Source organism: Peromyscus maniculatus, chromosome 5 (genome assembly GCF_049852395.1).
Source record: "Peromyscus maniculatus bairdii isolate BWxNUB_F1_BW_parent chromosome 5, HU_Pman_BW_mat_3.1, whole genome shotgun sequence".
Lineage (NCBI taxonomy): Eukaryota > Metazoa > Chordata > Mammalia > Rodentia > Cricetidae > Peromyscus > Peromyscus maniculatus.
This window is the reverse complement of record NC_134856.1, coordinates 110,046,183-110,068,963: the sequence shown is the minus strand read 5'-3', so window position 1 is coordinate 110,068,963 and position 22,781 is coordinate 110,046,183. Positions and strand designations below refer to the sequence as shown.

At 43.9% G+C, this 22,781-nt stretch overlaps 1 protein-coding gene across 4 annotated transcripts in view; it reads left to right on the top strand.

Annotated features, from left to right (window-relative positions):
* The window catches only part of LOC107399584 (uncharacterized), a 330,418-nt gene that overhangs the window by 176,409 nt on the left and 131,228 nt on the right, over positions 1 to 22,781 (top strand). The window contains exon 5 of one of the 4 annotated variants that reach the window (XR_001576284.3): positions 6,798 to 6,939. The exons of 2 other annotated variants lie outside the window; for them this stretch is intronic. Coding sequence is in view for 1 of the 2 variants with exons in the window: in XM_076573109.1 (XP_076429224.1) it covers positions 6,798 to 6,859 (62 nt within the window). In the remaining variant the exon portion in view is untranslated. Of the gene's footprint in view, positions 1 to 6,797; positions 12,617 to 22,781 lie in introns of those variants that run through there. One more of the 4 variants, XM_076573109.1, reaches the window with a different exon arrangement.

Below are 22,781 nucleotides of genomic sequence, written 5' to 3'. Positions count from 1 at the left end.
AGTTTGAGGTATAGTCTGTCATGGCTGGAAAGCAAGGTGACTGGTTACACTGCATCCACAGTCAGGAAGCAGAGAGTGGAGAAGGCAGGTACTCAGTTAGCTCTTCCTTTTTATTTCGCCTGGAATCCTAACCCATCAAATGATGCCAGCCACATCGAGGGTAGCCTTTTTACTTCAGATACTTCATCTGGTAACTCCCAGAGATTTCTTTCCTACGTGATTCTAGATCTTTCCAAGTTGACATCAGTGTTAACCATCAACCCTACCCATGCTAGCACTCCTCTCTGCTTGTTGGCGCCCTTGATTTTGCTGGTGCTTGTCGTCTCCTCCTCCTCCTCCTCCTCCTCCTCCTCCTCCTCCTCCTCCTCCTCCTCCTTCTTCCTTATGGGTTCTGTATTCTGAAGACTTCTTTCATTTGATCTTAGTGGAGTATTTCACTGTGGTAAAAATGAGAGGAAGTGAGGTGTTGTCTTTCATGGAATGTCCTGCTTCCTCTTTTCCATTTCCTGTGGCTCTCTGGTCATTCATACCGGGGATGACCAACTCAGTGGAATTGTCAGCTTGTGTCAGCACTGTCCTCTTCCCTAAATTTCAGGTGGTTAAGTACTTACTGAGTAGTGTGATAAGGGCATTGCCCTTGTCTTCAGAGTGGATTCATGTGGCTCCTGCCTTAAGGAAGCCAAGGTGTGTGAGGGCATTTGGGACACATTGATGCCATTCCTGACTAGGTATGCTCCTCCAACCTGCCTGACACTGTTGATGTGCAGCCTCTGTCCTGAGTGCTGTCTACCCCTGTCTAGTCAATAGCATTAGCGTTATTCTCAGGTTGCCCCCTTTAGTTCATTTTTCATGGTTTTATACCTCGGTGGCTTCAGTGATTGAACGGGGAGGGGGGGGAGGCAGTCACTATAGTTCCCTGTTCCACGCAAAGAACATGATTGTTTCTGCAAATGGTCTTTACAAAATTATGTCCATGTTCAATCAGTTTTAATGTAGATGATGAGAGCATCATCATCAAACAATTATTATTATTATTATTATTATCATCATCACTTTCTAACTCCCAGAAAGTACTGTTTAAAACCTCATACATGTCAGTGGCACTATTTATTATTATTATTATTATTATTATTATTATTATTAATATTTTTAATATTGGAGAAAAAGAAATATGCCTTTATTTCATGTAAGAAGGCAGAATTTGAATCTATTTCCTTAGATCCACTCGTTCTACACTGTGGATCTGTGGGATGGTGACTGTGATGTTTTTGATCCCTGTGCTTAGCTGTTTTCTTTGCCACAGTTGACCTTACACTATGGAGGTTTCCCAGGTGAACCTGCACTCTGTATTTGTTGATGGAAATAAAGCACGTGCCGGTAGATAGGAAGTGTCAAACAGAAAGGACACTTGTTTAGTGCGAGGACTGTCCAGCAAGTCTTCACTGGATGTTTTCTAGCCAGGGCGGGAGCCTCGCCTGGGAAGCAGTGGGAGGGAACAGCTGGCATCTCATCACTCTGTCAGCCTTGCTGTTCTTTACCATGCACTACTCAATCCTGTGAGTTTCCTTATTCATCCCTGCTCCTGACCCACTAGGCCTAGGATGAGGTTTGCTTGTTGTACATATTTTTGGGGTAGTTAAAAAGAAGCTGAAAAATTGCCAACTTGTTCTTTAGGGCTAATCTAAAGTACTCTTGTTCCAATGTAACATTAATCTGAAGTTTGCACCAAAGGTTCCATAAACATATATCTCACTCCATGGGGAAAGGAATGGTGGGGAGAGGGGTGGATCCTAAAAATGGTGATGTCCAATAAGGCAGACACCCTCTGTGTGAGCGCGCAAACACCCCCCCTACCCCCACACCTGATTTTTGAGATCCAGGGTGGTTCTGTCTAGACTAGAAGCGGTACTCTATTCCAAGACACCTGCTCGCTGCTAATGAGAAACTCTTAGTGAGTTTCTGGCAGAGTCGGGTAGGGCAACTATCCTCATCTCTCATGCCTTTACTGTGCGTATGAGCCTGGGCTGTTGAACTTAGAGTCATATTTAGATCCATGTCTGCGTCTGAGAGCCTGGGTTTTAAGACAAGTGCTTACATGGAGCCTTCCAAGTTGCTAGTCTTTTTCCTATGAGATGATTCTTCCCTGGGCTGGAGGATCTTGTTCACATTGCAAAATAAGGATCTGCAGAAAATTAAGGGCACTTGAGTTATAATATTTCAGGGATATGATGGTATTTCAAAGGAAAAATGCTAATTGTGGAGAGCCTTCTTTCCCCCAACACCTGCAGCTCCTTCTCCTGATCTCAACTCACTGCTGATTTTCCCGAATTGGACTGTGAGTGGTTGGGGAGGGGAGGGGAGGCCGATAGTTCAGCCACCAGGAGGCTGGAGTGAAGTATCTGCCGGCGATTAGGAAAAGACAGGGGAGTTCCTCACCCACCTTCCCGCAGTCATGGAGTGTCTAGGGAGCTCTGGGGTGCATGGGCTTCCTGCATGGAAAAGAACATCACTAACGTGGTGAGTTTTAACACAGTCCCTTCTGGGGGCCAGGAAAAGGATCCCTCTGTAAAGTACTTGCCACTCAAGCATGAGAACGTGAGTTCGGATCCCAGCACCCATGCAAGAGCTGGTGTGGTGGTGTGGCTCAGTAAATCCGGTGGAAAGCAGGAACAGGCAGATCCTTGAAACTCACTGGCTGGGGAGCCAAGCTGAATCAGCTCCAGAGACCCGATCTAAATAGGAGACCCTTGGGAGACCCTATCTAAATAAAGTGAGTGATTGAGTTAAGACACCAATGCTGACCTCTGGCCTGGTATACACACACACACACACACACACACACACACACACACACACACACACACACCCTTCTGGGTCACTCTCTTTGATGTTGTACATGACATCATGAAAAAGCTCAAGGTGGCATTGCCTCAGTCTGGGATTCCTGCCACCAGCAGGGCCAGTAAAATAGACAGGCTGCTTCCACCCAAGGGCAACCCCCCTGGGCCTGGAGCAGTTAGATGGTGTGAGCTGGTTTTCCCTCCGTCACTTTTAATTTTGCCCTGGCCCTGCCAGCCCTTACTTGACATTTGGCTTGTGAAAATGGCTCCTGTGGAGTCAGCTATTGTTTCCCCTGTCATTAAAAAAAAACAATAGCAGAGGACAATGAGGTCGGGAGAGGGAATCGTGACGCCCACACAGGCAGAGGTCTGTCTCTGGGATTCGTGGCCTCCTTTTCCCCCTTCCCATTCCTCACTGTCAGTACAAGCGGCTCATTTTCTGACATTGGTTCAGGGACCCAAACCACAGGCTTGGCAAATCTGCCGTATTTCTGAGGCTTCTGTCCTGTGAATGTCCCCTTGATAGCCCGGAGGCATTAGCGCAATTCTGTCCCAGTACGTCTACCCCAGGGCTCTGGTCTTGTGGGGAATTGTAAGCAGCATCTTCCTTTGAATTTGTAGTTTGGCAGTCACTTCATAGAAGGTTATCCCTATTCAAATTGCTTCAATAATTTTATTGAGCATTTACAGTTTACCCATAATTCTCCTTTTTTTTTTTTTTTTAAAATGTGGAGCATGAACAGTAGTGGTTAATAGTTACTTTTTTTTTTTTTTTTTTTTTTTGTCGCTTTGATAAAATACCTGACAGGAACAAGTTCATTTGGAAGGAAGGACTTATTTTGGCTCACAGTTTGAAGGTGCCGTCCCTCGTGGCAGGGAAGGTGTGGTGGTGAGATGGCTGGTCACATAGCACCCACAGACAGGAAGCAGAGAGAGACAATGCTGCTGTTTCACCTTTTCTTTTCTACGTAGTCTGGGACCCTTGTCCATGGGATGGTGCTGCCTGCATTCAGGCTGAATTTTCTCACTTGGTAAGCCTTTCTGAAATCACCCCACATGCATGCCTCAGAGCTTGGTGTGCTGGCTGATTCCAGATCCTCTCATGCCTGCAGTCAAGATGAATCTCCGCAGAGCAGTTCGTGAATGTCTGTGTCATCCTTGTACAAGGGCCCTGCTCCTCTTCTCTGCATTGACCCAGTGTTAATGTCCATGCTGCCAAAGTGAATGCTGTCTCTAGTCTTCGTGCCTGTGTGTTTGGAAAGCGAGGGGAATGTGGATTAGCAAAACTCTTCTAATGCTTATATATTTAATTCAGTAGACTTTCTGGCAACTCACTTCTAATCAGGTATTTCTACCAGACACTGTATTAGTTACTTTCCTCGCTGCTCTGACAAAAATGCATAACACAAACAACGTAAGGGAGATTGGGAGTCTGTTTAGCCTTACAGTTTGATGGGATAGATCTTTCTCCACAAGGAAATTGTGGTGGTGACAGCAGGAGGATGTGGCCACATTATGTCTGTATTCAAGAAGCAGAAAGTGAAGAGTGCCTAGCTTCATCTTGATGTCTTGTTTTTATACATGTGAGAATCCCAGCCCATGCCTGGTGTCTTCCGCTAGGGTAGGTCTTCCTATCTTGGTTAAACTAAACTAGAAACTCACTCCCAGATACGCTGAGATTTATCTCCAATATGATTCCACACCCTGTCAAGTTGACAGTCAGTATTAGTCATCACAGTCACCATGTGCTTGGACACCATCTCATGTCACTTATGACATTATTTTTCATCTGAAGCTCATTTTCAGTAAAGTCTAGAAGAGCTAATAGTTTGAGCTGATGACTTGTCCCCTTTTTCCCAATATGATTGTTCTGACTTCTGTGTTGTGAATGCACAAATTCTGTGCAGCAAGCAGGGATAAGTATATTGTTTCTTTAGCTTCAAGTTTTGCATAAGACAAATAGCACAAGGCAGTGAGTAAAGGCTGGGGACAGAATTTAATACTTGGGCCATGTGCTTAGTTTGGAATGTATATGAAATGAATTGAAAATCTTACCTTATAAACCAAACTGCTAAGAATGGATACCTAAAGATTATATCATTTTTATTCCCCCAGTTTCTTAATATTAATCTGAATAAGAGCAACCATAAGGAAAGAAATTGTTTAGGTCACTAGAAAGGGGCATTATGCTGCATGCTATCAACACAGTTCTTGGGTGTATTTCAGACAGTTTCCAGGTGAAATTGTCACATCATGTGTCAACAGCATACACAGGGTGTCTTCATTGATTGACCCACTATTGTTGGCACTCAAAGCTCAAAGCCCCTCCTATTTCCCTGGTGAGTTTTGAGCAATAATGGAAGAGAGTACCCAGTTTGTATGAAAGTTATACAAGTGAGGCTTCTCAGCCATCTGGTAGACCTATCATGGGTAGATGCATATTATCTCTTATTTTATAGGTAATTTAGTTTGTCCCATTACTAAATTGCAGTTCTATAACCTACCTATTGCTGGGTATGTTAGTAAACACCTGTCGTCCCAGCACTTGGGAGGTGGAGGTGGGAGGGCCAGGAGTTCAACGTCATCCTTAGCTACTTAGTGAATTTGATTGAGGTCAGCCTGGGCTAGGAATGACCCTGTTTCAAACAGCCTGCCCGTAAACAAGCAAACCAACTCACAGCTGTCTTTTAAAGCTTATGATACCAATTGTAAATCGTGTCTATGGTTGAGAGCAGCTAGTTATATAACCATGTGATGATTGGTGTCAGTTGTTGATGTCTTGAATCTAGAATTGCCAGGGTTGGGGGCACTTTGGCATTGTCTCTTGGAGAGTATCTTGATTGCATAATTGAGGTGGGAAGATCTCTCCACTCTGGATAGCAACATTACTTGACTGGGATCCAGGACTATATAAAATAGAGTGAGCTACGCACTCACGTATTGCTCTCTCTTCCTGATTGTGGATGTGAGGTGAACAACTCCCTCAGACTTCTGCCTCTGACTTACCCTATAATGATGGACTGTACTCTTGCACTCTAAGAGGAAATAAAACTCTTCTCTTAAGTAGCTTTTCTCAGGATATTTTATCACAGCAATAGAGAATGAAACCAAGACAAACTCTTTATGCAATTAAAGGCTTTTGTTAATTAGCTCCTTAAAATCACCTATAAGCTGGCTTTTGGTCCTTCAACATTTCCTCAAAAATGTAAGTTTTACTGTAATTTTAATGTTCTTCTTTCTTTGTATTCTGTTGAAAGTAAACCACTGTGCCCTTTTCAAAGGTCATGGCCCTTTGAAGTGTTGAGTTTGATGGGAAGATATTCCCTGCCATAGTGCGGGCACTTCCTTCCTGAGGCATCTTTTTGTTTATTTGAGTTGGTAGTCCAGTTGAGAGGTCACGTTTGCATGTTCATTTTCCCAATGCTGAACAAATGATTCAACTTTCTGATTTCCTTAGGTGGGGGATGGTTGTAATAATAGCTGTCTCACAGTGACACACAACCAGACAGTTCATTGTCCTTACATAAGAGTTAGATCTTTTTCCCAGGCATGCTATGCAAAATATGAAATGTTTAGTGGATGTGAGTGTAGCTTCATGATAGAGCGTTTGCCTAGCTTGCTCAAGGCCCTAAGTCTGATCTTTGGCAATTCAAAAAAACAGAAGCCCCAACCAAACACACTTCTATCAATGTGTTAATTTTTTTCTTGTGGATATGTAATAGTTTGGGTCTGTAATGTCTCCCAAAGGACCATTGTTAGAGTCCTGTTCCTGAGCCTGGCATTAGTGGTAGAAGCTCAGAAGGGGCGGTCTACTTTGGGTCCAAAAATATCTGCTGCACTTTTGTGTGGTAAGCCATGTTTTTAGCTGGTCACTATCTTTTCTGAAGGGGGAAGGTATGCCATGACTCCCAAGGCAGCTAGAGTTTTCACTTCTTGGCTTTTGCTTTCACTTTGTAGCGACAGGTGAGATGATGAATGTTCCTGTATCTTACCTGTATCGAAGAAAGAACTTACCATGAGAAGGCTGTTTGCCAGCAGTGGTTGAAGAAGCACCTTTGATGTCAAGGCTGTCATGCCAGTCACGTGTCATTATATTACAGTAAGTCTACATCTTCTGCTTATGACCAGTCCGTCTGTATCTCTTGCCTGCTTTGACTGGTGGAGATGCCAAGATTTCTACACTGCCAGTCCTTATCTTATAACCATGTGTGGGAGCTTCCTTTGAGATATGGAGAAGTGTCTGAGAAATTCTTCAGCATTTTGTCCTCTTCACCTGTCTCAGTCTGTTTCTGTAAAAAAAATAAGCCAGATGGACCAATTTAAAACCCACAGAAATTCCTCACTATTGGACCCCCAGAAGTCCAGGATCAAGGTACTACTTCCAAAATGATATTTTGGAGGTTGGAGAAATGGCTCAGCCCTTGATGCTCTTCCTGAGAACCTGAGAACTTGAGTTAGTTTCCAGCACCCACACAGGATTGCTCACAATAGCCTGTAATTCCAGTTCCTAGGGAATCTGTCTCCTTCTTTTGGACTCCAGAGGCATGCACATGCACATACCCCCCCATGCATGCATATAATTAAAAACAAATATGTAAAATGAAAACCAAAATGGCATGCTATTGCTTTCGACCTCTTTGGGTGGGAAGCAGAAGGCTCACGAGTGATAGGATGCTGGGTTCTTCATGGAAGAAGAGATAGAAGAGGGAGGTGGCTTTCTAAAGCTTAATCATAATACACTTACCCTTTTCATGAATGTAGAGACCTTACAGCCTCATCAGCTCCTCCAAGGGTCTACTAATTCAGCACTCCTTTCCTTCTGAGGTTGAGTTCTGGCACATGAAATTTGAGGGATGCATGTTTTTAAATTCCAGGGCTACTTCCCTTTTCTTTGGGTCTCTCTGTTGCTCTGGAAGACCTTTCAGCTCCTTCATTTTAAAGATGCTTTTAAAGATGCATCATACTCTATTGCTGGGTTCTAGAATAAGTGACTCTTATGCTTTTTGGTGCTTCCTCCCATCTTCCTAGTTCTCTTGCTGCCTGTGGGCAAAGCAGGAAAGGTGGGTTCTTTCCCAGGGGTTTTCCTAGGAGTTAAGGCCTTGTCTTACTCATCTTCTCTTCCATTGGTTTCATTGAGCTCTTAACTATAAAGGATAAGAACTTGAGCTATGGAGGATAAATTTCTGGGTGGTAGAGGAGAATGTCAACTGGAGGCAAAGTCAAAGTCAGAGGGCTGGCTTCAAGTGTCTACTGTTTCCTAGTTGGAAAGTAAACTATTTTAAGCTTCAATTTCCTCATCTTTAATACAGGTAGCATATCTTATCTTACCTCAGGGGCCACTGGGGAAATCAAAGAGGATAAGGTATACATTAGAACCTCACAAGTTGAAAAACGAGTAACTATCTGTCCAATGCAATGTGCTACGTGCCATAGGAGATTTAATACACCGCAGTGAAGATCACATAGGTTTGAAAGTGAGATGCCCTGATCTGAGTCTCAAATGGGGTCTTTTTAGCTATAAGACTTGCAATAAATGACTCAGTCTCTTACATTTTCTTTCAGCATTTCTAAACCAAGGATAATGTGAGAGAAATGTGCTGATGTATTGTTATACCAAAAATGACCATGGGCACTTGCAGTGCTCTTATTATCTTCTAAAATGGTTTAGTGCAGTGATTTGAAGAAATAGTTGTTGGGTGTATCTAAAAATACCACACTCTTATAATCCTGGGAAATTAAGGGAGTAGTTCCTGGAATCCAATTCGTAACTAATGGAAAGTGGGGGCTCGTTTGGGAATCTGCACATCCACAGAACAACACTGGCCATTTCTTCAGCTTCCACTCAAGTAATTAAGGTCTTTTTTATCCCAATCTTGAGATAAAAGAAGAGTTTCCTATCTTGTTTTTCCTCTTATTCAGCTAATCTTTTGGGTGTTGGGATTCTTTTCAATTCTTTGGTATCTGAATGCTTGCCTCTTTAAAAGGGAGATAAATATACTTGTCTTACTAGGTGAGATGATTATACAGGCAAAGTAACATAGAGACAGATTTAGGAAACTCAAAAATGAGCAAATATACTTTTACTTTCATCTTGGCAAAAGCCCTTTGAGTAGACTTAACAGTATTAAAATAGATAAGTTGGGTATAGTCATTATTTTAAAAGTATTTCAAGCTAAAGGTTTATTTCCTTGAGGTGACCTTGAATTTTACAGTTCAGAACAGTATACATGTAGTTGAAATCATCTTTCTGATTTTGTGTGTGTTTGGATAGTGTAGGCCTGCATATGTGTGTGTGTGTGTGTGTGTGTGTGTGTGTGTGTGTGTAGGCCATATGTTGATGCTTCCTTTATGGCTCTTCACCTTATTTTTTGAGACAAGATCTGACATTTCCCTGAACCTGGAGCTCACTAGTTTGGTCAGACTGAACAGCCAGGAAGCTCCAGGGATCCTCCCGTCTCTTCCTGCCCAGTGCTGGGGATATATGATGTCATCTGGCCTTTTCCATGGGTGGTGGGCTCAGAACTGAGGTCTTCATTCCTGCGTAGCAGGCATTTTGCCCTTTGAGCCACCTTCCTAGCCCCCAAATAATCTTTATAAATAACAGAAACAGAATTTGACTAGTGAAACTTTATGGAATATAGCACCCAAAGTTATAGTGTCCAAATCAGAAATTAGAAAAACAACAAAAATTCTGTTTGGGGGTATAGTTCTGGGGGATCAAACTCATGGTTATGCACAGACTGGTCAGGCTCCTTACCAGCTGAGCTATATACCCTGACACCCAACATGGCAATTTTAATAAACAGGCAGAAACATCTTAATGTCTCATAGGCCAATGGACAGTTAGTTACATGGGAGTAGATAATAGGTGGAATTAAGGGTTGTGCTGTATTTTGTATAATCCTGAGAATTTCTTTTAGCTGTATGAGACTTATTTCCAGTAGTGTGTTTACTGCTACTCCTATGTCTGGATAAACTGTCTAATCTATAGTGTTGAGTTTCCTATAATTTAGACTCTTTTTGCTATCTCATAATAGATGCTCAGGATTCCCGATCCAAGAGAAGGCACAAGATACTTTCCTGGCTTATGAGAGCAGCCATGGGGATTTGATAGTGTCTTCCCTTTAGAACTTAGAGAGAAAAAGGCAAATCTGGCCAATGTACCACAAGTGACCCACTCATGCATCCACACCAGGCTTTTCAATCTGTACAGGATGATGGGGAAAGACAGAAGAGGAGAAAGGCTCACCACTCAGTTTCATATAAAAAGTTGGAAGGAAATTCCAATACTTACCCACCAGAATGGGATACCTGCAAGAAGGCCAGCCTAGCATTAGCCTTTTTGATTGGTGGTCTGCTTAGGCAGACCTATCAGCCTGTCTCTAGGTCAGAAGGCAGTAACCCGAACAGAGGGGAAAGGCAGGAAGAGAGACTTTGAGACTTCCAGTGGACTAGCTTTCTTCCCTTTTGTGTAGGTTTGCAAGGACAGTCGAGTTCACTCAACAGAGTGCAGTGTGCTGTGAGTAGTGGTGGGTTCTGAGCTGTGCTGCCCGCATTGCCCCAAGAGGCTGGCTGGCTTTTGGTAATGGGAAACTCTTCCATCAGGGAAGCTATTCATGGACCAAGTCCTATAGGGCCATCTAAAATATTAGAAGACCTAGTGACTTAGCCAGAGAAGCCATCATAGCAGATAGTGAAGGGAAACTTTGACTCTTTTTTCCTTAACAACTGCCCCATGGAGGAGGACTATGATGAACAAGAGAACTAGAACTCACCTCTTCCTAGTTAGAAGCCAAGGAATAGCTTTGCCTGGTCATGCTTTGTACAGAATCAAAGTAGAATTTGAGAATGAAATTTAAGTTGACCTAGAGTATAATCACTAAAAATGACCCTCCTCTCAATTATGGAGTCTACCCGAGGTGTCATAAAGATAGGAAAGGACTTCACAAATGCGGTTTGGCCACTCAAAAGAGAGTGAAGTCACACCATTCCTGCTAATTGTCTGCTGAGATGACAGCACTCAACACTTTCACAAATTCTCTTCTCTGTGTCACGATGACATCGAAGACTCCTTCTCCATCCACATCCAGCTAGAGGGGTTTCAGGTACGTGATCCGCATCCTGAACTTTTGTCAGCTTTAGGTTTGTAGATCTACTCACATTGTGGGCAATGTGGATTGTAGATGAGATGAAAAGATTCTCCAGGCTGCTAGGGTTTGGCCTCTTTGTACACAAATGGAGATGTTTTCACTATGAGAATGGGGTTTCCTTTGTCAACAGTGTGTAAAGGCTACTCCTGAGACACATAAAAGACAGACAAAATAATACCATGATGTGTACTTAACTGCTGAGTTGAAGGAGACTCCCTACTCCTTATTTGCTTAAGGAAGACTCTAAACATCATACCATACCAAGTCAACACAGAAAAAAAAAAAAGCTACTTCACAGAGAGATAAACGGATACAAAACATTCTTCTTAATGTTTTCCTGAGAGTTGGTGAAGGAATTGAGAAGTGGGTTCAGGATGTCATGTTTCAGCACTCTGGGTTTTTATCATGCATACAATTCTTTTTCCCCCCTGTCTCTGTTGAGATTTTTAAAAGGGGATTATGGTTTGAGTGAAAGAGGAGGCAGTTGAGGCATGCCACACAACCTTGTTAAATCTCGGGGGCTTGAGATTTCCTGGCTGCTTTTAAGTTTTAGGAGCTCATCGATCCTTGGGAACACTGTTAGGAAGCAGCTCCATGGAGAAAATGTAGCTGTGGGGTGGTTAGCTTTTGAAGCGGATAGGACAATAGGAGGAAGTTGCTTTGGGTTTAGATACTAAAGCAATGAGGAGGGAACAGTTCTGTGTAGGCCCGGGCTGTAATCATCCTTTGCAGGGCCAAGTGGTTCTCCAGACTGAAACTCAATTTTCCACCAAGTGCATTTTCTGAGTTTTGATAAAGTCCAGGTACCCTCTTCATAGAGTGTAAGATATTTGTGCCCAGATTGCTGGGGCCGTGATCTTATCTTGGCCAATTGCCCACTTCCTTTGGAGTTAAAAAAAAAGAGAAAAAAATAACTGGTTTGATTTCAGTTGTATAGAGTTAGGAACTGAAAAAGAACTTTCGGTGGCTTTCTTCACTCACAGTCTCCCCAATGGGCAAGACAGATTGTGAGTTAATGGGAGAAGATCCATGTACTTCAAGTTTGAGATAGGCAGGCAGAGAGAGGAGCTGCATTTATTTGTGCATCATCCTGAGGGGAAGTTCAAACCCGGGCACGGGCAGAAGGAGATACAGGAAAAGAAGGGGGAGGGGGAGTGGAGAGGGCATCCCAGGGCAGTTTCCACCCACTTAGGAGATTAAAGGACTGCGTGGCAAGGTGGAACAGCATCAGGGCCACACCTCAGGCTCTGTGCAGACTGATGTTTTTATTGCTTAACAAGTATTGAGTCACCTCATTAAATGCCGTCCCTAATATAGAGATGGACGTATTCCTTGCCCTTAGGCTCCCGGCGCCTGTGAGGGAGGTAGGAGCGCAGTACATACAGGTACCTACACCACAGTGGAATGGGGTTCCACCAAATGGCGTGCCAGGTGGAATAAAGTTATCTTGCTGGGAGTTCTCTGCCAGAGGGTGCAATCTGAAGAGAAATTCAAGCTGTGACGAAACTTCATCGCACCTGTAGCAGTCTGTGTTTCTGTAATGCTCTTCCTACGACAGGGTGAGACTCAGCTGCTGACACTTGGCGCAGAGGTGACAGGGTTGAATGGAGCTAAGGCTAGCCCCAAACTCCCGATTTAGTTCAGACTGATCTTGAACGTCTGGTCTTCCTGCCAAGGGATTATAGACATGCACGTTTTTCTTTCTTTTTTTAAGTGATGGTCAAACACCGTAGGAGAGGCTGGAACTCACTGTACAGCCCAAATTGGCCTGGTTCTTGGAGTAGTCTACCCGACTCAGCCACTGAGTGCTGGGGTTACAGATATGAGCCACTGTGTTCCGCTAAACAGTTGTGATTTCTTTACTGGGGATGGGGAAGTGGTCCTAGGGATTAAACCCAGAGCTTAAGCTTGACAGATAAACACCCTACCACTGAGCTACCTCTATCCTCAGTTTCACACACACACTCCCCACTTCCACCCCCCCTCATCCCCCCTCCCCGCAACCCCTCACCCTTGCACGCGCGTACGTGCATGTGTGTGTGTGTGTGTGTGTGTGTGTTTCTATTTCTTTCTCTTTCTCCAGAGTCTAGCTATATAGTCCAAACTGGCCTCAAGCTAAACACAATCCTCCTGCCTCCTCCTAAAACCCTTGGGATTACAGATTACAAGTATGAGCCACTATGCCTAGCTTTTTTTTTTTTTTTTTTTTTTAAATTTAGAAGACTGAATTTGTTTTTTGACAGTTTCGTACATGTATACAGTGCATTTTGTTAACTCTTACTCCCACCCTTTTTTGTGGCCTTCCTCGCTTGCTACATGAAGACCTTTGGGTTTGTTTTATGGCCCTGTGATTTAAACCAGTACTGTCAGTGTGACCATGACTTTGGAACGAAGCTTTGGAGCCTGATAGTTTCATACAAAGCCGAGGGCAGTTCCTTCCCCAGAATCCAGGCTGCCATTGGTTAAGCAGGGAAGGGGAAGGGCACCAGGAGCCCCTCCCCACTCTTGATTGGCTATTGACAGGCCCCATCTTGGGCAGGCCCAGGGCTACATGCCTAGCTTTTAAAGCCTTTAAAAACCTTCCCTGTGTGTTTTCTTTTTAAGCTGGAGTTTTGGAGTGGTTGCAAGAATAGTGCTGTTCACATATTTGCATGGTTAATACCTCTGTGGCAAGTCTCCTTAGAAGCCCCAGGATGCACTAGTCACTAAAATATCTTGGAGGCTCCCCTGGCATACAGGGAGAGAAAAAGCATTAAATTTCGCTTTCCATGTCAGTTAGAGCTCTGTGTTAGAAGAGACGCGAGCATCTGCTCTCTATTTTACAGATGAGGAGCCTTAGTCCCTGGGAGAGAGTGATTTGCCCTTTCCCGGGGGATGAACCGGCAGAGGCGGCACAGAAATCCAGGGCTTTGCGATTCAGCCCAGTGCCTTTCCGGAATGCCACACAGCTTCCCTGGTTATCTGGAGATCTGGGGGTGGTGGTAGTGGGGGGTGGGCACGGGACTTCAGAATACCCGTGCAGATGTGGCTTGTTGCTCCAGCTGAATTAACTCATCATGTCAGTCTGAGTCCCAAGCCTGCTCCCATAGCACATGGTAAATCATCACCCCTTGTGGTCTGAGAATCGGGTGCCTGGGGGGATATCATTACCACCCAGGGTTGGCTTTACTGTTGCGGCTCTGTGCACAGTTCCCTGCTCCGGCTTGTTTGAAGTCTTTCTCCTTTTGAGGCAGGAACTGAAGGGCTGCAGCCCAGTGGTCCGTGTGGGAAAGCCAAGTTGGGCCTGGTTTGAGGCCCTGAGGGAGGGGTTCATTTGGACTCCGTGGGTTTTGTTCCCTTTTAAGAACATGGCACTGGTCTACAAAATGAGTTTCAGGCCAGCGAGGGCTGTGCAGTGAGATAGTGTCTCAGAAAGTCAAAATTGAACAAGAGCCAGAAAGAGAGCTCAGTGGGAAAAGTGCTTCTCTTGCAAGCAGGAGGATCTGAGTTCAGTTCCCAGAACCCAAGCGTTTGGGATTATAAATGCTATAATCCCAATGCCGGGAAAGCATTGTACCCACTGGCTGGCCAGTCAGCTCAGCTTGCTCAGTCAATTCTGTCAGTGAGAGACCCTGCCTCAACAAAACCAGGTGAATGATGCCTGAGGAACCATACCCAAGGTTGGCCTCTGGCCGCAAAAGGACATGCACATAGACAGACAGACAGAAAGACATGCATGCATACATGCATGCATGTATACAACCACCAAACCAGCAGAGGACTCCTTTGCATTTTCTCTGAAGAAGAACTTCTCTTCAGGCTGGCTCTGTGTTTCTGTGTTTAAGGTCATGGCCACTCTTGCTTTATGGCTTGACAGGTTGGCATGTTTTATCAATAAGGGACCAACTGTAGTTGGTAACATGGTAAGAGACTTTCAGTAATTTCGGTCAGGATTACAACTAAATGGCCTCTAGCCTCTTGTAATCTCTATGCCTAGGAAATCTAGAGTTTGAGGTGGTGGGGATGGGATACCTTCCCAGGGCCTCAATCTGGAACAGACTGTGTCAAGGTAATTCGTTGGGTTTAGGCATCTAAAGTGCAGTTCTAGAAACTACTTCTCTGAGCGAACATGCCAGATCTCCCGTGTCAGTCCAGCCTGTCTTTTGTACTCTGACTGTTCACAGAGAAGTGATGTCCCATTTTCCAGCATCGTGTCTTAGCTTTACACAAGGCCATGCCAAGTACTTACATCTGATTTTCTGAAGGATTTTGTGTGGACAGCCAGAGTGGGGCTGCCTGAGGCCTTTTAACTTCAGGAACTGGGTTATTTCTTCTTTTTCTCCACAGAGTTAGAGGTTCCTCATTCCCTGCTGCGAAGGCCTTAGTGCTCAGTTGGTTTTTATTGCCCATAAGAGATATGGGCAAGTAGAATTGTAAACTCTTTGCTGCAGTTTCTCCCTTGCCCTTGAGGATTGGTATCACTGACGGAGCATGGGAGGCAGAGGACTGAACTCCTTTAAGCAGGAGAAGCTGTATTTTGGTCTGTACCCCACTCCCCCAGCATCTCCCTCTTTTTGCCCCAGGATGTTAGCTCCGTGTCTCTTGTTTTCTCAAATACATTATAATATTAATTACTTCAATCATATATGAAATTTGAAAAAAAAAAAGAACAGTTCTGTACATAAGTCTGGAAACCCAATCCCCGTTTAAGAAATTGTTTCAATGAGAATAAATGAGGACCATTCCTTAGGAATGTGAACCATCTGTAGGTTTAGGTGCGTAAATGCGTGCTTTGTTTCTGAGTCTTTTGAAGTTTATCTCCACTTCATTTTAGAGTCTGGAGTGGTGACATGTCGCTCTGAAGATATCAGAAGGGCACAAAGCATGTTCTTTTCTGGCACCAGATCTTGGTTGCTACCTCCACGCTTCTAAGTCCTGCATTGCCCGCTCACCCCATCAGGCCTTAGTTTGGTGAGTGTCTGTCTAGGGATCTGCGAGTGTCCTGGTCTTTTGCTAATGCTGGTTTCAGGACCCAGCATATGGCTGGGGACTTGCTTTTAAAGTACTCTACAGTTTTCTCATTTTAGAAGGCTTTTTGGCTGACTTCACTAAATACTGCAATCCCATGAAGAGCTCTTTGGTTGAAGATCTGGTATTGATTATCATTAATTCTTCCCTTTATGACTTTGCCACTTAAATACACATTTAGAAACAAACCAAATAAACATTAAATGGAATAACTGGGTTTTTAACTTGGGTGGTCCAGTTAGTCTCAACATGTGCTTAGCTTTGAAAGGTCATTATAAAAACACTCCATTTAACTACACCATTAAATGATTGCAATACTCAAAATTTAAAATGTATGAGTTCAGATATTTAAAGAAAGAACCGTGGGCTATTTATAATGTTTTACTGTATAAATTAGCAGAAAACATAAGGTATATTTGCTTCGTCTGTGTATTTCAGTTTGGTTGGTAGAATGGATTGATTGGTGTTTAATGGTGTGGCTTTGAACAAGTCACTCCACTCTGTATTTGGGTGTCTTCTATGAAAAGGAAGATAGTGTACTTGCTTCCCGGGATTCTGGTCATTCCTGCAAAATGAACAGCTAGAACTGGGGGACTCCGTGAGTTTACAGGTGACATTTAAAAAAAACCAGATGGAGCTGGAAAAAATTGACTATTTGTTTAGGAGTAGCCATGAGGAGAGGGCAAGTTCTAGCAGGATTAGTACAGGTTCTGCTACACCGTGATCCTGAGCCATCCTTGAAGAATTGAGTCCTGGGGCCAGGAGGCCTGCTTAGCCTGTCAAGTTCTTGCCGTACAAGCATGAGGATTCTGTGTTCACTCTCCTGTATCCACACAGGAGAAAGCCAGGCATGGTTGGCACAACTGTTCTCCTTGTGCTGGGGAAATGGAGACAGGAGGACCCTTGGGGATTGCTGGCCAGCCAGGCTAGCCTACCCAGAAAGCTCCAGGTCTCCCAGTGCGAGACTCTGTCTCAAAAACAAAGTGGACTGTTCCTGAAGAGTAAACACTCAAGGTTGACATTGGACTTCCTGTCTGTCTGTCTATCTATCTGTCTGTCTGTCTGTCTTTCTCTGTCTCTGCCTTTGTCTCTGTCTCTCTTATGCACACACACACACACACACACACACACACGCATGCACGCACACATACACAAACATCTTTGCTGCTCTGTTTATCAAATTGCTTCTATGCTTGCAAAAATAGATGGGCCATCTGGAAAAAGTGTTGTCTTTATGTGGGCCGAGATGATGCCTCAGCACCTCAACTGTATTGTCATGCAGGGTAGGATGCAGCTGTACTGATGCCAGCTCTGAACCAGCCAATTGCAATCATTTCAGATTTTCCCCAGTGATATTTGATGAGTTTTAGATGGTGTGTTAGAAGTCAGGGCTTCTGGATAAATCTTTTAGCTGGCATGGTATTGTACAACTGCCTGGTACCGAGTGAGGTCCTTCACCTGCCTGACTTTGCTTGTGTTTCCACAATCTTGGTTCTTGGAATGGAGCTATCCTTTCTAGATCTTAGTGTTCCTACAGTGTCATAAAAGTTTCTTTATGTAATTTCTCATCCTAAATTACTTTCATTGAGCTCTCATTGCTTGAGTGAAAATTAGGGATTATATGATGATCTCATCAAACCATGTTAGAGACGGTAGTTATATTGAAAACCAATATATTAAATATTAAAGAAAGTTGGCACTCTGTGTGTTTTCTCAATCAGACCATCCAATTGCTCACCTGAATCCAAGCCTGGGGCAAGCCATTCTGATTTGTCAGAGATAGCCCTTGGGCACATGCTAATGTCTTCATGACCAAGAAGTGACCCCATTTTGGTTCCATTGATCAGTGGTATGCGGTTCTTAACATACCACATTTCATCAGAAGCCAAAGAACCCCAAGAACTTCAGCTTTCAACATCTTCCTCTCCTTTTTCTCTTAAACAAGAGAGGACAATTAGACATTTTTTATTTTTCCAGGACAGAGTTTTTCTGTGTAGCCCTTGCTGTTCTGGAACTCACTCTGTAGACCAGGTTGGCCTTGAACTCATAGAGATCTACCTGCTTCTGCCTCCCGATTGCTGGGATTCAGGCATGAGCCGCCACCACCTGGTTAACAATTAGATGTTTTGTCTCCTGCAAACAACTCTTTAAGAAAAACTATAGTGGTAAGGATTGGGAGCTTTTCTACTCCATTATTCTAAGACGGGAGAAAGCAGATTCCTGTCTTCTTACACAGCACATGATATATGATGAGCGGTTCGCCCCCCACCCCCCATCAGGGTTTTGAGGGCCCTGTAGGAGTTTTCCTTTAAAAATATTTATAAGCCAGATAGAATCTAAGTGGTAAGGGAAGTGTCTTATTTCTGCATATGTGTATTCCATATGTAGAATATATACATACTGTGTGTGTGTGTGTGTGTGTGTGTGTATGTGTGTGTGTGTGTGTGTGTGTGTGTGTGGCTTCAGAGATGAGAGTTTTTCTTTCCTTATTAAAAGACTATGTCTGTCCGTCTGTCTATCCGTCTGTCTGTCTCTGATTGTAGGGATCAAACTTAAGACCCTGAACATGCTAACGCACAATAACACTAAGCTATAACTCTGTCCCTAAATCATGCTTAAATATTCACACTTAGTAGTAGTTGATAAGGAATTAACTCTTAAGCTCTGTCTTTTGGTGAAAGTGTGATAAAGTCTAACCAAATGCTTAGACATTAAAAAAAAGAAGAACTTTGCAAATCTCGATTTCTCTGTGCCCTTTGGGAAAATGAGGTACTGTTAGTGGGAGAGACCTCCATCTTGCACGGTGATGCTCTGCTTTCTCATTAAAAGCTGTTGGGCTGTTTAAGAAATGTAGTTGGTTCCATCTCCACTTGAACTTGCTTGTACAGATTTTTTTTTCCCCTATGAGTCCTAAAGTCATGTTTTTGTTATTTTGCTACCTTCTTGCCTTGGACTTGATATTTTTAAGCTTTCTCAAGGATTTTCATTCTGCTATGTAGACATCCTACCTTCTGGTTAGTATGCTTGCTGTTTCTATGGTGGGACTGCTGTTGGGGCACACTTCCAGGACAGAGACTGAGAGCACTCACTCCTCTTCCGGAGGACTTGACCTTGGATCCCAGCACCAATGTTGAGTGGCTCACAACTGCCTGTAGCTTCAGCTGCAAGAGATTCGGACACACACACACACACACACACACACACACACACACACACACACTCTGTATATATTCTACATATAGAATACACATTTGCAGAAATAAGACACTTCCCTTACCACTTAGATTCTATCTGGCTTATAAATATTTTTAAAGGAAAACTCCTTTCTGGCCTCTCTGAGCACCTGCACTCGTGTGCACACACTTGGGCATTAGCACACACATACACACAACTAAAAATAATAAAATTTAAAAAAAAAGCACAGGTCTGTATGGTTATTTCCATGTCTTGGATTCCTGCAGAGTGAAGGTTGAGACTATGTTTGCCAGTTGGGGGTTCAGAAAAGTTACAGGTAAAATACTATAGAAGTCCCCGTCTAGATTCCTGTCTCTCTCACCTGCCAAACCAGACAGAGAAGAATGGAGGTGCATGCTGGGCAGTGGGGTGCATGCTGGGCAGTAGGGTGCATGCTGGGCAGTAGGGTGCATGCTGGGCAGTAGGGTGCATGCTGGGCAGTAGGGTGCATGCTGGGCAGTAGGGTGCATGCTGGGCAATGGGGCAGGCAGTTTTGTCAAGGAGAGTTTTGTCAACTAGTTCCCGGTGGGTGACTAGTATAATAACGAGGAGACAAATAGGGGAACCACAGAAGTTTTTCACAATAAACCTCCTGTGTGAACTTAGGCCTGACAAAAATGAGACTTCTGAAGTACCTAAACAAGCCACTCAGGAGTGAGAGGTTGTTTGTTTTCCCAGTTAAATGGGCCGAGAACTCCTGCGGTATACCTCAGTTCCCAGGATGAGGTCGTAAAGGTACTGTAGATGGTCTCTGTTAGTTAATTTATTCATTTCGGCCTTTTGAGAAGGGTCTCCAAGTAGCCTAGGCTTGAATTGGACATGTAGCCGAGGATGACCTTGAACTGCCGATCTTCCTGCCCCCACATTCTCCATGCCGGGATCACAGGCATGTACCACCACATCCAGCTAGATGGTTGCATTAGGAATGTTCCTGTTGGCTGTCTGTACTTAGTTTTCTTGTGATATCCAGATGGGAAGTTTCAAGGCTGAGAATATGTCTGCTGTGGAGGCAGCGGTGTTTCTTTGATAGGGAATTATCTTAGGATCTAAGAGACTTGAACGAGTTATTTTTAGAGGATGCTGGGCAAGCATAGATGGAAGGGCTGGAGTTGGGAAGAGCAGCTGTGATAGGAGCCAGGTCAGCCCAGACTTATCCGTAGTTGCCTGGAGGCTAGAAAAAACTGGAAGGCTAAGTTACCTAATTTAACTTAAGCAAACCTCCTTCTCCGGTTATGCCAAATAGCCATGCCAGGCCCACGGATCTCTCGGCCCACTCAGCAAGCATGTAGATTTTTACAAGGAAGGTGATCTTGCTTAGAGACGTTATTAATTATATTTTAGCTTACGAATGTCCCTGACTCCCACTTCTTTACCTTGATTTCAACCCTGTTAAGGTTTTAAGTGGAGAAACTGATATCTAAGCAAGGGTAAGAGAATGAGGTCACTTATCGTAAAATTTCTTTAAACCTTGAATTATTGTAAACAAGAGATCCAGTTTCTCGGGAAGGTGTAGTTGTGCCTTAGTTTTGTGGCTGGCTGGGTCTTAGATTTTTGACTCTATGAGTTTGAATCACAGTGTGATCTGAAAGCTGCAACAGGGGATGTTCCGAAGAAGCGAGGACAGTCCTTGGCCATGAGATCATTCTCAAACAAAAAATCGTATTTAAATAATCACCTAAATAGTTTGTTTTTTTATTACTTCAACAAGACTAGTGTTTGTTGCAAACTGGAGTTTGAAGGTAGGATTTGCATGATCCTGTCCTCATGGCTCTTGGCTGCAGCTAGCCTGTGTATAGATTTGTATTCGGCTCAGAGCCCTGACTCCTCTTTAATACAAGAAGTTTGGGGGAAGTGTCAAGCTCTTGGTAGACAGCAGACATATAGGAAACACTTGATAGGCAGTTGATAGTGAGCGGCAGAGTTAATGGATGAATTATCGTGCCTAGTTAGGTCAAGTTTCTGCTGTGCCTTCATCCCCCAGGTGCACATGGTTGGACCCTGAGAGGAGACCTTGGTTGGCTGTTCTTTTGCAGACACAGCCTCTAGGGCTGATTGTTGACTTTGAACCTTTCCCATGTTGCCCTTCCCTAGTGTTGCTAATTAATTAATTAATTAAGCCAAGATCTCATGTATCCTAGGTTGACTCACTGGGTAGTGAGAAGATGACTTTGCTGCATTTCTGATCCTCTTGGCTCTACTGCCTTTGTTCCGAGATTATAGGTGTGTGCCAAGGAGCCTGGTTTTTGTCATGCTGGGTTGAACCTAGTGCTTTGTACTAATCAAGTACTCTAGTTAGCAGCTGAGCACATCCTCAGCCCCAGGGTCACTGTTTTAAAGGCTGTGTTGTCTGAAGACAGTGGTCCTCTTGGTCTTGTTACTACTGAAGTTTGGCAAAGGATGCATGAGTTAACTCCATGCTATGACTACACTAATGTCAGCCCCTTGATCACATGCAGTTCTCACAGAAAGATTTTTAAAGGTGAAGTTTTTTTTTAAAATTAAAAAAAAGTGAAATAAAAATATGCTTGTTTTCCAACCTAGATTGATGAGCTGGCATGGAGGGAAGGCCAGTCTTTGAAATCTATAGGCATCCTGTTGCAGGTCCAACCCCACTGACCCCACCACATTAGTAATGGTCTGCATGGCTTGCTCTGCCAGCAGGCCTGACTGGGCGTGCACAGATGGTGCCAGGTGCAGAAAATGACTGCCCAGCCCTGCAGTAAGGCCTCAGCTCTGGCTCCCACCTCCAGGGAACAGCCCAGACTGAGACTGGGTTGTTTGTGGACCTGCTCCTGCTTAATGTCTACAAGACCGGTTGGGAGGGGGTGTCCCTCCCTCCCCATGACTTAAGTAATGCTTTATTGTCATAGTTGGGCCTTTTTGAGCTGTTAGGCAGCTGGGACTTTTACAGGGTCTTATGGCCTTGGGGTTGTTCCACAAGGGAATTTGAAACTAGAACTGATCTCATTCCAAGGAGCCAAGTATAATGCCCTGCTTGTTTTCCTAGAGCCATTTAGCTTAAGGAAAATGTGAGTGGGCTGGAGGTGGGGGCAGGGAGGAGTTTTCAGAGTTTGAGTAATCCACTTAACTCTGGGTAAAACGAATTTTATTTCAGAAGGCAGCACATACGTGGATGGGCTAGGTCCTTCTAGCTCCCCCCAGTTTCTGAGGTATTGATGATACCCAGTCAATACTCCTTGTGTGGGGTCAGTAATGGAAATGATGACTGTGTTCCCCAAAGATGGGAAAGAAAAGGACCTCATTAACATTCAGCCATTGGAAACTGTGAACCCTGGCTTCCTAATTAGCAGTTTTATTCTTTGAAAAATGCAGCTTTTATTGCATTACCCAAAGTTATAGGAAAAATGCACAGACCTGAGACATCTCCACCTCAGCTGTAATTCAGCCAGTGGGAGTCACTCTGGAAAAGTCCTGATGTGGAATGGAATGTTAGTGTGGGTGCCTGTAATTGCAGACGCAATGGTGGACCAGCCTGGGATCTGGCTTTTTTCTTTTTCTAAGATTTTGTTTGATTTTTAATTATGTGTCC